At 27.3% G+C, this 16,043-nt stretch overlaps 2 protein-coding genes across 2 annotated transcripts; both read right to left on the bottom strand.

Moving 5' to 3' along the window:
- Window positions 1-2,896: 2,896 nt before the first annotated feature.
- LOC8261723 (stemmadenine O-acetyltransferase) lies at window positions 2,897-4,486 on the bottom strand. The gene has a single exon (XM_002533332.4). It carries the CDS (start codon window positions 4,436-4,438, stop codon window positions 3,080-3,082), a length of 1,359 nt encoding a protein of 452 aa, XP_002533378.1. The 5' UTR covers window positions 4,439-4,486; the 3' UTR covers window positions 2,897-3,079.
- A 6,377-nt stretch (window positions 4,487-10,863) lies between these two features.
- Window positions 10,864-13,667, bottom strand: LOC8261722 (probable cysteine protease RD19D). Its single transcript, XM_002533331.4, has 4 exons — window positions 13,026-13,667; window positions 12,515-12,634; window positions 12,034-12,277; window positions 10,864-11,405 (listed from the first exon to the last, which is right to left on the bottom strand). Exons 1-4 carry the CDS (start codon window positions 13,533-13,535, stop codon window positions 11,134-11,136), a joined length of 1,146 nt encoding a protein of 381 aa, XP_002533377.1. The 5' UTR covers window positions 13,536-13,667; the 3' UTR covers window positions 10,864-11,133.
- Between the last annotated feature and the right edge of the window lie 2,376 nt (window positions 13,668-16,043).

Genomic DNA, 16,043 nt, shown 5'->3' with positions numbered 1-16,043 from the left:
TTTATTGATTAAATTATTTTTATGATTAGATAATCTGGTGGTTCAGCCAGCTTCGCCAGAAGCGTAGGAGCAACTTGAGAAAGTCGACAGAACTGTGAGTTAAAATTATATAATCAACTGCACATGTGTCATATTTATATTTAAATGCAATGTTATTATTATTATTACTATTATTATTATTAATTTTATTATTATTATTATTATTATTATTATTATTATTATTATTATTATTATTATTATTATTATTATTATTATTACCACTATATTTATCATTGTTTTATTATTATTACAAATATTGCATTTAAAATTTTACGTCTGCCATAACCGATGATATTTATTTTTAGTATTTAATATTAAATTGAGTCATATTATGATTGCTTGTGTATCATGTCACTTTCAATATCAGTGCTGCTATATTTGTAATGTGACTTGGGATGATACGACAGGAGAACATACCACCTGATGGGTTGTATCATGACCGCGTGTGCACCAGTAATAATCAGTGATAGGTAATAAAGGAATAGTTATGTAACTCCCTTAGCTTATGGAATTTTGATTTGTTGGAGGAAAGGTCCCTCATCGAGCATTGCTCTCTGAGCATCGATTGTATTGGTAATTAAGTGACCATACTCGATTTAAGGACTCTGATCAAGTTTTGCTCTCTAGGTACTAATCTCGTTGGAATAAAAGAGCTGAATGGATGATAGAAGAGTATAAGGTTCTGTTGATGTTTTTGTCCAGTGTATGCATATATATATAATTGAATTTTCCTAATTATGACATGACATGCGTTTTAATTATTTTGTGATAGTTTATATTTATTTAAATAACTATTTTATATTGGTGGTTTTATTTTTTTTGGATTATATGATTTTAATTCACTCTCGAGACTGACAGTCTCAAACTTAAATTTTTCAGGTGGCAGCTAGGTCTTCTACAATTTCTCTCTTTTAGCAGTCTGACTTCCTCCTTTCTCAGACCTAATGTAATTAATTTTATCTGTATTTTTAATTATTAAAAATCTAGATATTCCATAGTAAATATTCTAAAACTTATCATTAAGATTTGGCATGTCAAACCTTCGATGTTGTATTAACTGTATATGCCGATAAATTGATATGAATTATGTAGTAAATCTATGGTTGATGACTAGTTAGTGAAATATTGGTATATTGAATATAAATTATATTTTATTTAAATTATTAATTTATCATGCTTGCTATGGGTTTCGATGACCTTACGCCTACCAATTCCTTAGCGCTCATTACAGCATCCTTATTGCAACAATAATTTTTTGGAGAGAAGATAAACCAAAAAATCTAATAGCATCTCTTCTTTGAACAAAATATGGGTCTTGAATTTCTAAATCATATTGAATATGAAGAAGAAGAGATTGGCTCATTGGAAATCTCCTTTGAAATAAATTTGGATAACATACAAGATTTTCTCCAAAGTGGTCATGAAAAAGCTTGTGACGACCTTAAACTCTATCATGCCATATATATGCAATGCCCATAAACGGAACCATAATATAGTATTGTCCTTCTTATTTTGTTGAGCAATACTGTAGGTATTGTCATCTCTAGATCATCATTCGATTCAAAATCATCAAGTATAGTACTGATTAATAAGTAGAAAGCATGATGTACTAGAAAAAAGAGTTACAAAGATTTTGTAAAATGCTGGATGTGAATATGAAATGAATGGTTAAATTTATTAAAATAATGGAGGGAAGATAATGAAATAAAATGAGGAAATTCTAGTAAAAGAGAAAGAGAGAAAAACTAAAACATTAATATTTACTGGATAAAACAAAATAGAGATAAGAATATAATGAATTCATTAGACTCAAGTAAAATTTTTTACTCTTTACAAGTAAAAATGCTCTTTATTAAATAAAAAATATTCTTTAAAACAAAAGGTAGTAATATTAGACTTTGCAATTCAAGATAATGTGCTTTTGGATGATATCCAAGATGAACACATTTTAACTCTTCTATACAAATATTTAAGGCATTTCAAAAATTGGAGAGCAAATCACAAGGGACAAAGTTTTTGCAGGAAATCCATGAAAAGATCGCTAACAAATCTTAATTTTTTAGAGCGGTGGAAGTGCAATTCGTCCAGGCATTTTATTCTCTCTCAAATAGTTAAGGATGGATTAGTTGTTTCCATTTGTATTGTTGCACCGAGAATTTATATTTAGCAGGGGAAATATATGATCTTTCTTCTTAAGGTCATAAAGCTCTTATTTGCTTCTAAAATTTGTCTAAGGTTATGCCTATTTGAAATAATGGAATATAGTTTAATTAGAAAAAAATAGCATTTTTTTTAGCCCTAATTAATTATTTTATTGTCAAGAACCCATAGAAAAATTTATGATCCGATATCACGTAAATGTAAGATATATGAATTTGATTCTTGTGTAATTTTCATGTGGAGAATAAAAATGTAAACATAGGTTATGGATTTTATATAATTGTTTCTAAAATTTAAATATTACTAACAATCTAGCCCTTCCTCGTTTCTTTTTTCTTTTCTTTTTTTAACTTATCATTTTTTTTTTTTGAATTTTAATGAATACTTGTTTCTTCACTATATATATATATAGTTTCAAAAATTCAATTGGAATCGATAGTATATTTGGTCTAGTTATATATTTAAAATTAAAAATTTAAATTGAGTTGAAAAAATACAATTTTAATTAAATTTTGACAATTTTATCACCAATTTGTTAATTTTAAATTTTACTATTAAATCTTTTTATTAGCAACGGCTAAACAATACAGATATATGAGTGCTTTGCTTTTGACATTGGATAAATATTTAAATATATAAAATTAATAAATATATATTATTCATATGGTGATTTGATCAATAAAGAAAGACATGTATCTAAAATAAGTGCAAATAAGATCTTCTTCTTTTTTAATTTATATTTCCAAAGTGCAGCCGAAGAAGTGCAGATCTTGATGGACAAGTAGTGCACCACATCCTTAGAAGGATTTCTATATAATATTACTTTAGACCATAAGTTCATTATTATCAAAATCAAACTACACTATATATATCTATAATCTCACAGGCTTGAAAATCTTGGATTTGGGGAAGCATTAGCTAAAAACTCAGGATCGCGCTCCAGCAGAGCCATTCTTTCTTCGTCTAAAGTAATCCATGCCTCAATTCCTTTACCATCTCTTGTTTCAAGAAATACAGTAAGGTTCCGAAAAGCAGGTCCAACTTTCCCCAATATTCCAATCCAGAATGGATTTCCAAATCCAAAATCCATATCGTAAATACCAAGACGACTCCAACTTGTAAATGCAAAAATATCTGGTTCTTCAATTGAAAATAACCCTCGTAGCTGGTTACAGTACTCGGACATTGTTTCAAATCCATCTTCACCTTGTAGTGATTCCATGTAGTCACTGTCATATAAAGCAATTGCCTCATCAAGTAGTGTTGCTAACTCGTGCAGTTCTTTGTTGTGCAGAGATGGATCAGCAACTGCAGTTGCCCACCAAAAGATATCGCCAATAGAGACCTTAGACATTGGCGGCTTTGTTCTTGTTCGAAGATTTACTGCTTCAACTAAAATGGAAGGTTTTGGTGTTCCTGAAGCTGCCCTAGACGCAGCCATGCAACATTTCCATATAAAGCATGACAGAGCTTCAACACGCGATGGCATGTTCTTCTTCTCATTTCCTTCTCCTCTAGCTTTAACCCTGAGCGAAGCTATTGCTTTGGAATCGAACACGAACCTTTTTGAAATATAGTTACCTTTCGTGAACCATAAACTCTCCATTAAGGATAAATGTTCTTCTGGAAATGGATTCCTTGGTGGAAAAAATATCGATGCCTCGTCACAATTGGGCTTTATAACATCACTGAGTGACCCTGTACGTGACATGGTAGCCCATGCGTGAATGAAAGCTGCACCAGTTGGTCCGTCGACGAGCTTATGTGATGAAGACCAGCCTATAACAATCCCCCCACAGGAAAACACATTCACCTGAAATGCCATTTGCGGAACTCCTTTGTCTGTTTCTTTAGTGAAAGGTTTATATGGAAGGAACCCGTTCAAGAGCTCAATTTCTGGGTTTTTAAGAAAGTCGGATAGCACTAGCCCAGTAACTCTTGCTATAAAGAAAGGAACACCTTCATCGAAATGATCAATGGAAAGGTTATCAACTACTCTTCCAGAAAAAGGGTAGTACAGAGTTAGGGTTTCTGCAAGAGTTTTCTTCAGATGAATTAAGGTTTGAGTGATGTTCAAGTTGGGTTTTGTAGTGGGATAGAAGAAGATGACCGGAGAATAAGTAGTGGGAGTAAGCTGACTGAAAAGGGGAAATTTGAAAGGTTTGTAATGATGAATAGTTGGTGAAGATGGTTTTATGACTTCTCTTGAAATAATATCAACTTGCATTTTTGTTACCATTTCTTTGTTTTTTGGCAGGTGATCACTTGGACTACTGATTGCATTTTCTGAACAGGAAGAGAGTTGTTCTTATAATAGGGGCGAGAAGCGACTAAATTAATTTTGCCCATTTTCTTGAAAGGTGAGGACCTGAAAACATTAATGAGTGCGTTAATATACGATATGGACGAGTGATTACAGTTGCGCCCTAGTTTGTCTAGATTTGTGTGTTACTGTGTCAGAAGACATTAAGAACATACTTCATCAACTCATTTTTTATTCATCGAGAAAATTAGCAATAACTACCAGATTCTAGTACGGTGGCAGGCACACCGAATCCGATATTGAAATTTATATTTTTTAAAGTGTGGTAATTTATTTTTTATTATAAAATAAATATTTATATTCTTAATAACTGATATGCTTACTATATCTATTGTCAAAAAAAAAAATAGCGGTGAAAAAGAAAAAGAAAATAAAAAAAAAGAGTGTGTGATTCCTTTGGAGGTAAGGAACATTTCTGTTTACTTTTACCTACTAAATTAATAATTTATATATATATATATATATATATATATATATATATATATATATATATATTATATTTATTTATTTAATATTAAAATATTTATATTTTATTATTTATATTTATTAATTTCTTATTCATTGCATTTTATATTTAATATCAATAAAAAAATTAACGAAAGAAAACAGATAAAAGCCAACATAAGTTACTAGGCTGATTCTGTCAAAAAGTTCACCGAGTTAATTTTAACTATAATATAATATATATATATATTACAACAAACAAAAACTAATATATATTTTATATTTAAAATAATTAATATATACTTAATTATTTAAAAATAATAAATATATATCATTATTAATATTTAAATAAAAGAGACTCACGTATAATATTATTATTGATTTAACTGACTAAGGAATATATATCATTATAATTAATTTGATAAAACATAAACATACAACTATACTAGGTAGTAATTTATTAAACTATATATCTTTTTTGTACGATGCTAAATGGCTCAATTAGATCTGAATAAATGGAGAGTTTACAGTCTTTTTTAATTATTATATAAACACAATATAGTATTTTATATAAATAGTAATATATTTTATTAATATATCCTTTGCTGGAAATGTAGAGTTTATAATCTAAGTTTCTTATTTAAAGTTTAAATTTAATGTTTTTCTTCATTAATTTAATTACAATTCAAGACTTCTTAATTGTAGATGACAGATATAATTTGTTATGAGGTGGGCTAAGATTTTTGTACAAGTGAAGAAAACTTCTAAATAGTTTATGAGCTCAAACTAAACAGGTCCATATGATTTAATCTTATTAGATTATACTTAGACTTATACTGAAATATCATCAAAAATACATTTTACTTTTAATCATTAAAATTATTTATATTATTATACCTAATAGCGCAATGGACTATGTAAATAAAAAGTTATCAAGCTTTTTTTTCAAAGATTAATGTAAAAAAGAAATTGACATTATAATTAAATTAAATTAAATTAAATTAAATGGGTAAAAATTGTTTATTGTATTTTTAAAATAAACTATCATAAGGTACAAATTTATTAAATTTGTTATTTCATTTATATAAAAACTGGAAATATTTAAATGGATTATTACAAAAAGAAAAAATATATATATATACAGTTTTTTATCATTCAATTTATTCATAAATATTTTGTTTACTAAACATAGACTTAAACAATCATATCGCTAGTTAATTGGGTTGACTGATTTGTTATACGCCATTCTAATAATAATAGTAGTTCGTAATTATGACAAAATGATAATATTTTAGTTGAGTAATATTTATTTATATAATTTAATTTAAATGATTTATACAGAATTTATTATTTTATTAAATAAACTCATAATTATGGTACAATAAAATTTATTTTGAGTGTTCTTAATATGAACATAAGAAATTGGCTAACTACTTTTATTGAATTTAATTAATCAAGTATTGGAATTACCTTATTACATAAGATATTAATAAATGAAATGGTTTAAAATAGACATTTAAATGTAAAATACTGCTTTTCACATATTCTTAATTAATTACGTTAATATACGACATTTTGGTAATAATACTATTATGATAGAGGTGATTTGATCTTTTTACCTTTTCATTAATTACAAATTAGTATTTTTAGTCATTATTTTGTGGACTTATTTGAAAGCATTCAAATTAGTTTTAGAGTGTTATGAAAACAAGAAAAAATAAAGGACTAAAACAATAATTTATGAGAATAAGATCTCATTTTATGGAGAAGCTTATGTCTCGTTCAAGTTTTTTTTCTTGTTTCTTTTCATTTAGGTGTTAATAGTATAAATAAATTGTGGAAGAGATGAAATGGTTGGTTTCTACGGAAATAGAGGAAAAGACCAGTTGTTTTCCAATAGTTTAGGATGGTGAATAAGGGCAAGCAGAGAGATATTATAGAAAAACAGTTTAGTTGAAAGACACTTTCGAATATTGATTTTCTTTTTTCTAGCAACAACAAGTATTATTCGTTTTAAGTGAATCTACAAAAAGAAAAAAAGAAGAAGAAATAAAAATAATAATAATAATAAACAAACAAGAAAAAAATGGACAACAATAACAGATGAAATAGAACAAAAGGAAAAGAAAAATATGGTGAAAGGAAGAAGAAGAAAGAAAAATAAAGAATTGTCGATGTGAAAACACAAAGACAATGGACTGATTTTAAATAGAAAAAAAAGTGGATTTGCAGGTCCCAAATGAATTGCTTATTTGAAAAAAAGCCTTATTTTTTAGAGGATTTATATCATATCTAGTACTGCATGGCTCCACTCTGCAAAAATTTTCGAATCATTCTCTTGAAGCTGCAAACAAACGAATTAAAAGAAAAGACAAGTAAGACATATTAAAATAAAAAGACAAGGTAACTATTTCCAAAGGTTAAAAGTTTTCTACCTATCAAGCAAGTTAGTGGTAGCAAGTTTCAATGGTGATGATTAATAATTTAAAATCTAAGGTCTATTATTTGACAGATATAAAATAGACTAGATCTATACTAGAAAAAGCCTTAATTAATTAAATGCAAAAGAGTGCATCGTTGCACCGTCGTTCATTTTTTAAGAAATAATTTATCAATTTAAAACAGAACTGGCATAAAATAAGTCTTGATATAATATATGTGGTAGCTCTTCTGAAATAAGTTAATAACTAATAAGGTTTAATTAAATAGTTTAAAGTGCAATTAAGTTCTACTTGGTCTAAGTTTATCAATTAAGCATAAAATAACTCTAAGGTAGTGTGAACCATGTTGTATCACTATTTAAATAATTTCAATTTTAATCAAAGTTTAATTAATTAATAAATAAGTCTTAGGTGATACGCATTAGCACTATTGGTTTAATTTCAATTAAATCAAATTAAGTCGAGTAAATTATTATAAAACAATAGACCTAACACTTATGGTAGTAGTCCAAAAAATAATATGAATTGATAAAAAAACTATAAATAAATTATTATAGAACATAATCACGCAAGTCTTTAAAAGTATATCATTTTGAAAAAAATTGATGAATATATTAATTAGAACCTAAAAGTAAATTATCATGAAACAAGAACTAGCACTTATGAAAATAATTTATTGATTAAAATTTAAGAATATATTATTATAAGATATGATCTATCATTTTTGAAATTAGATAATTAATAAAAAATATTAAATTGATCAAAATCTAAGAGTAAGATATTATAAGACATGAATTTGCACTTTTAAGAGTAAATTGATTAATATCTAAAAGTAAATTTTCATAAGACATAATTTAACACTTTTAAGAATAGATCAGTCAACCAATAGAACGATGGATTATCAAAATTTAAGAATAAATTTTTTATTGGATATGATCTATTACTTTCCAAAATAAGTCGATTCAATTAAAAATACCAAACCAATTAAACCTAAGAATAAATTATCATAAAACATAATTTAGCATTTTCAAAAGTAGTTTAATTAAATCAACGTTTCAATTAATTAAGAAGATTAACATTCAAGCACAATTACTTATAATCTACTATAATAGTCTAAAAAGATCAAATATTTTACATGATGATTCTTAATTTTCTTAATATATTAAATATCAATTGGATGGCTCAATTTCTTTTTTTTTTTTCAATCCATATAAATTTATTATACGTAAATAATAAAATGAAATTTAAAAACAATATATAATATTAGATTCATACTGTAAATTATCATTTCATCGGTTAATGAAGGTCCATAATTTATTATCTAAGCACCATATATATATATATATATATATATATATATTTTATTGAACTTGAATATATAAAACTTAATTAAGAATATTAGATGACAGTTGGTTTCATATTTTCAAGAATATTTACGCCCACCCTGCACTATTAGTAACAATAAGAAAATATGTGTTTGTGGCTGAAATTACTAGTTTAATGTGATAATTAAATATTTTACTGATTAAAAAATATAAATTATTACTTATTTATATTTTGTAGCTACTATATATATATATATATACATTAATTACTCTATTCTTTGATTTAATCTGATCAATCTGAGCCGCAAAGATTTATTTTTTCTGAAATTACAGTTGCAATCAATGCTTCAACTGTTAACAAATTGAAAAACCGGGCGTATCAGTTATTATCCTATTTTATTTAATAAGTCAATAATTACTACAGTAAGAAAACTACCATGACCTTTCGTTATTTCTACATATATACTCTCATTTTTAAATTTTAGCATTTTATTCTATTATTTTACATTTTTTTATTAAATGTGTCTTTAACAGGCACGCAGGCTCTGGCCATTAATTATTTCATCTATTTTCATTTTTGACTTTTCTACAAATATACCCTAAAAAAGGAATGAAAATAACACTATTTTATCTTTACTTTTTTTTTTCGATCAAGCGGTAATATTTATAGGAAAATATATTTTAGAGAGAATACTAATTCAATTAAAATATTTATATAGTCCATATAAAAACAATAAGAAATAAATTTTCAAAATTAATTTAAATTATAAAACAAAAAAATAACAGTAAATCTTACATTCTTATAAATAAGACGAATTTAAAAAAGACCTATTAATCTAAACAACTAAAAAAATTATAAGATTTTACTATTTCAATTAATTTTCAAAAAATTATTAATTTAATCTTAATTTAACAAATTATGTACAATATAAGTATATTAAATTGTTTGATTAAATTAAACAATACGATCAGTAATATAAACATTAATTAAAAAATAAAAAATCTAAATTAATTACTCCTGATATTATTATCTATAAACATTATTTAATTTTATATTTTTATTTTATAAATTATATTCATTAATTCCAACCAACATTTTAATTTAACAAAAATCACATTCAATTGGCCGATTGATAATTTTTAAAATATTGATCAAAATAACAAATACAGCCAAAATATAGATTTTTAGATTATCGGACCTTCAAAGAATTAAAGAAAAAAACAATAATTACTATAAGATTAGCAGAATTTAAAAAAACAACCAAAAGAATAAATACCCGTAAAAAATGCAAACAAAATTAAAAAAACCAATAAAAATTAAAATACCAAGACATTAAAACTACATTATAGTTATTATATTTTTAAACGGTTGACGAAGAATAACAGCTTTTTAACGCCATTTGATAATTCTGTGTTTTTATGTTTTTTTTCTTATACTTTAATAAATAGTAATAAAAATAATCTTAAAAATACTACGTTTTATATTTCATAATCTCACCGTTCAACTATTTTTAATATATAAATTTCAATCAATTACTATTAAATCTTAATATATTAATAATATAATTTAAGAATTCGAGATATCATTAATTTTGTTAGATCAGCCAATCAAATAATAAAATTATAACAAAAATTTAAAACTCACGTTATCAAATTATAACAATTTATAATCAAACATTTATTTTATTTAAAAATTTTAGAAAACACCAAATACTGAAAATTTAAAACAATACCACAAATTATAAAACCGAACCAAAATCAAATTTTTACTAGTTGTTAAAATTTTTAAAACCTATTGAAATTTTAACCGATGGATTTTTACAACAGTCTGTAATTGAGTGTGAATTTCTCAGAACAAAATCATTTAATTCAGAATAAGAAAACAAATTGACAAGATTGTAAAAATGCCACCTTTTCAGTAACTCATAATCATGAAACATCTTACTGGGGGATGAGTTTGTGCGGAACCAGCAAAGTCCCATCCACAATCAATTTTTAGCAGAGAGCTACTGAACTCATTAAACCAGTAGCTCAACACTGCTCCACCAATAGTTACTAATTTATTTCTGATGTCCTTTCTTCTACCAATATTAAAAGTTTTTATGAATTAATTCATAAAAGGAAACAATTATAAACACCGAAACAAATAATTGATAATTAAACATGAATCTCTTTCTAATCATCTGGCGTAGTAAACCCTGCAATCTTAGCTAAACCTTTCCATTATTGAAGGAGAAAAGAAGTATCTATTGTTATTAGCTAATATTTGATCCTACAACAGCAGCAGCAGCATCTATAATAACTCATTTTCCATCCCCTCAAGTAGGCCTAACGATCAATAATCAAGACAGTTTCACCTTACTTTTCTCGCCCTTTTTATTCAACTGGCCGAGGCAAAGATTCAGGAGACTTGAGTTACCACTGCGGAGACCATTCTATCCATTCCACACATGCCATACCCCTTGCAAATGCGATAATATCCCTCTTCTCCCCATCGTTTTCCCCACGAATTCTTAATGATCCAATATGGCTTGTAGCCAAGTCTAAGAATGGAGAACCCTTTAGCACCATACCCAACAAGCAGAACTCCATGGTTGATCCATTTCTTGCCGCAAATAAGCGGACATGAGACACCTCCTATATAAGTTTGCATAAAGACTGCATTCAATCCAACTGCATTTGAGAAGAGATTTATTAGCCGACACTTTGCTTAACATAAACTTCCAACTGCATTTGCAGACACTCATTATTGAATTCCTTGTACCTTTAAAAAAATAAAAAAGTGAAGAGGGAGGGGGAAGGGGAAGGGGAACAGGAACTATTTGTGATAGCTAGCTTCTTCAAACATGTAATAGAACTTTCAGGTTGAAGCCTATTAGATACATTTTTATGGTATAACTTAAACGATACCCTTTGCCACCCCAAATACACTTCACTTGAAAAAACAAAACAACCAACTTTGTCCCAAAAACAACTTCGTCTTCAAGCACGCATTAGATTTGAGGCAAATAAACTGCTAGGCTATAGGGAAATATTTTATAAAATGAAAAATAAACTGCTACATTTGAAAGATTTCCGGCACTAAGTGTTTGGCCACATAAGATTAAACCTAATGGTTTAATTATAGTTCAATAAGATCATAAATTTAAGTCTTATGACTAAAGAAATCTTTTGACTTGGGACTTGTTTGGAAGAGGAACCTTGTCGCTTAATACCAATATATTAAATTCAATTGCTCGTGTATTCTGCTAAAAACAAATGTCATGCATAGACAGATAGTTTGAAGCAAAATTAAACTCACTTGCTAGAGGTCCATGATGGACCAAATGTGCTGCAATTTGGTTCTCATCAATAGGGATACTGGTAAAATTCACAACTCGTACAGCTATTTTCTTCTCGTCAAATTTGCATTTCCCGGGTTTCCCTGTATAAGGATATGAAATCTCATCTTCTAACCCTCCAGCCTCTATCAAATACCTGTAGGCATTAGTCATGAGACCTCCACCGCAACCATCATCGCAAGCAGTCTTCTCTTTTATGTCACACTTCACAAAGTGAAAAACAAGAACAACTAATTAATTAAGACATTAATGAGCTTTGAAAACAAGGTTTCTAGTGATTAGCACTCTGTGCTCGTGTTCTTTCTAGTTTCTCTGTAATGATATAAATGCAGAGATGCCAATTAGTGGTGCTAGAGTGATATATAGGGCTACAAATCTAAAGATTTGATCTCTGAACTGCAGTGGCAGGCCAGAGATATTGATAGATGATCTGAAACCAACCACTCTATCACAGTCCACCAATTGTTGCTCACTAAGATTGAGAAGCTTTCCTGTTGCAATAAAATTGGCTCCTTCAATAGCTCCAGTAGTACTGAAAGCCCAGCATGATCCACATGCACCCTGCATTAGCACAGCCTCAAAAGTTTCAGTCTATAAAGAATAACCAGCCATTTCCTTGTGCAAAGTAAAAGCAAATTTGTAGGAGTTTATCAATCAAATTAAAATTGAACTTCACTAAATGCCCACTTAAAATTTGTAAATTGAGACAATTGGGTCCCTCAGTTCGAACCCCATTAATTATAAGACTCGAGTAGCAAAACAAAATTTCGAACCCCAATTAATCGGTAAGTGATTAATCTTTCTTTTCATCAATAAATTCTAATTAAATATGATAATCCTCCCCATAAATTTTTTTAGAAAAATAAAAGAAATAAAAAGGTCAAAGTCCCAATGTGAAAGAAAATAGATAAATCAACCAAAAAATATAAGAAAGATTAAAAACAATATATACCTGCATCTTCACATCAGTAACAGCTCCCTTCTTCCTCCAGTCAAAGCTCGAAGGCAACCCAGCAGTCTCCAAAAAGGATGTTGCAGTTACACCCTCTGCACCCACCGCACCACCTCCAACAACACCAGTATACATTCTTTCGAATTCCTCCTCCGTCAAATCCATGAAAGGTGTAATCCCGTGGACGGCCGTGGGGTCCAGCACCTGATGCTCAGCTGCTCTGATGAGGTTCTTGGCGAAAACACCAAGGCGGTGCATGTACTCCTCCCTAGTATCATATTCTTTATCGTACTTGATCATGAACATCTTGAAATTCTCTTCTGTATTTGTACCCAGAAACTTTCTATTGCTAAGGGTAACAGAAGGATCATCTGTGACTTGGAGAATTGTTGGGTCCTGTAGGGTGGCATCCCCAGAAGTTGCAGAGGTTGTTAGGGTTAGTGTTGTGAAGGCGAGGATTGCAAGAGGTATTACTGTGAATATTAGAGCAGTTGGCCTTTCTTGAATCATATTTTTCTTGATAAAATTTCACTGGCTTTGCGCCCTTGGGTTCTTGCTCACTGGGTTCTGGTTTGAGGGGGAAAAAGAAAAATTTACTTGGATATATAAACATGCAGTTTTAGCTTTGTTTGGAGCATGTCATATTACTTGTTTGTCCTCAAATGGAGAAAAGAAATCATCATTTAAAATGTTATTTGCATATATATATATATATGTTTGTTCTCAAAATGTTTGAATATTTTCTTCCCAATAAATGAGAAAAAAAAGAATCAAAATCTAAAATTTTATTTAAATCACAATAATATATTTATCATTGAACTAAATTTATAAAAACTCAAAACGTTTTAAATCTTACTTTTATTTAATATTCATATCTATAGTTTTAATATTTAAAAATGAGGATGTAAAATTCAAAATATCTTTATCCATATAGAAGAAATTCTCAATTTAATATTATATAAGTAAGAATTAGTGGATAAATTTGTATGTATCAATTCGAAAATACAATTTAAAATCTTTTTATAGTTGTTATAGTTAAATTACTCTTAATATTATTAAATTTGTATCTATCAAATAATCCTAAACTTTTAAATTAGAAAAGAAAGGCAGGGGGGGCAATGTGGGGAAGGAAAGTGGCGAGGTGGATGCATGCAGAGATGTAAATTGTACGAAGAACACGTGGAGGAAGGGATGGCATCAGCTTGCCAGTCGTGCACCGCTTCGACCGCAAACGCCCATCTCTGACTTTTCTACAAATGCTCCACGTGGCGACCATAAGATCGATACAAGGCCACCCCAAAACCTAATAATTGTTCGTAGGGATAAGTAGATTGAGATCGATGGTGTAAGAATTTTCTTTTCTAGAAAAATTATATAATTTGATGTTTAAATTTGTTAAACGCTATAATTTAACGTATGAATCTGATTATAAAAAATATAAAAGGATTAAATTGTTTAATCTCTCGATTTTATTGTAATACAAGTCTTTTATATTTTTTATTACTTTCAAAATCTCATTAAATTTTAATAAAATTAATTTTATTTATTTTATTAAATTTATTTATAATTCTAGGTTTTCGCTCAAACTCCTTTAAAAATCTATAAATTTAAATATTATTTAAGCAAGTTCAAACCCCAAACCACAAAAGAATCATTTCTTGATGAATTGAAAAATATTATTTTTTAAATCCATTCAATAAGTTAATGTGTCTGAAAATTATAAAATAAATATTTTATATAGTGCGAACTTGATCAGAAAATTCTGAATAGTTAAATCACTTAGACTCCGATCTGCTTGAAAAAACCAAAACTCATTTGAACTGACTCAAATCAAAATTCGAACAGTCTATACTCCGTATTAATTTAAAAATTAAATTAATAATTTAAATTAATAATTTATTTTTTAAATTTATTACCAAATGTCAAATTCGTTTAAAATTATTTTTATAATCAAATTAAAGTATAATTTATTTTTAATTCAAGTTAATTTTAGTATTTAATAAAAATTATAGTAAACTATTTATTTTATTTAAAAATTTAAAATAAACTTATCTAGAAATTTAATAATATTTTTCTAAAAGTATATTTTAACACATTTAAATTTCTAAAATTAAATTACAATTAAAAAGTAAATAAAAATATTACTTATTATTTTATTAAATATTAAAATTAACTTACTCTATTTTTATTAAAGAAATTAATTTTAGAAAAGTTTGATATTTTATAACAAATCGAAAAATTAAATTATAATTTAAAATTATCAGCTTAGTTTAACTAATAAAAAAAATATAATAATTAATTATTAGAATTTAAGAAGATATTAATGTTATAAAAAGGAATACAATGATTCACTAGTATATTACACCAAATCTCAAAATATAAATAATTAAGCTAATATAAAATATAATTTATGCGATCAATCATTTTTAAGTTATTAAAACTTAAATATTGGCATGAGATTTTAGACATATTTGATTAAACTGATATTGATGACTAATAAGTGTTGCTATGGCAGATAGTAATATTCATCTACTACTTCTTCTATGTCACATTTGTTTATTGATATATTAAGTGTTTAGTAAATTATTAATTATTAATAATAAAATATAAACATAAATTAAGATATTCATCTACTACTACTATGTCAAACCTGCCTATTCAAGCCATCTACTACACATTGTTTGTCAATCTCATTGAGTTTTTCCAATAGAAATTACTTGGCAGTGGTGTAGGGAGGAGGGACAAGGGTAGCCTTGGCCCCAGATCTCTTAACATACATCTTATATACCTATTATTCTCTTAAAAGCAATAGTATGATATTTTATTCTATAATTCCTCCAAAGATTAGCTAACTAGTAACTAATAAAATTTTTTAAAGAAATTATATATCATGAAATTTCTTTTAAAAATAATTAAGTAGCATTAATAGTAGCTAATATATATAAAACCCAATTAAAAAATTCGAGAATAAAACAAAGCAATTAAGAGTTAAGGAGCAAAAATTGAACTAAAAAATAG

The sequence above is a fragment of the Ricinus communis genome, chromosome 6, assembly GCF_019578655.1.
Source record: "Ricinus communis isolate WT05 ecotype wild-type chromosome 6, ASM1957865v1, whole genome shotgun sequence".
Classification (NCBI taxonomy): domain Eukaryota; kingdom Viridiplantae; phylum Streptophyta; class Magnoliopsida; order Malpighiales; family Euphorbiaceae; genus Ricinus; species Ricinus communis.
The sequence above is the reverse complement of the archived record's forward strand: the minus strand, read 5'-3'. Positions and strand labels throughout refer to the sequence as shown.

Coding starts and splice junctions, on each gene's coding strand:
- LOC8261723 (XM_002533332.4), bottom strand. CDS start 4,438: ATGGTAACAAAAATGCAAGTTGATATTATTTCAAGAGAAGTCATAAAA.
- LOC8261722 (XM_002533331.4), bottom strand. CDS start 13,535: ATGATTCAAGAAAGGCCAACTGCTCTAATATTCACAGTAATACCTCTT. Junction 12,635..13,025: donor TTACTGATGTGAAGATGCAG/GTATATATTGTT, acceptor GTGCTAATGCAG/GGTGCATGTGGATCATGCTG. Junction 12,278..12,514: donor TGGTGGACTGTGATAGAGTG/GTTGGTTTCAGA, acceptor CACTTTGTGAAG/TGTGACATAAAAGAGAAGAC.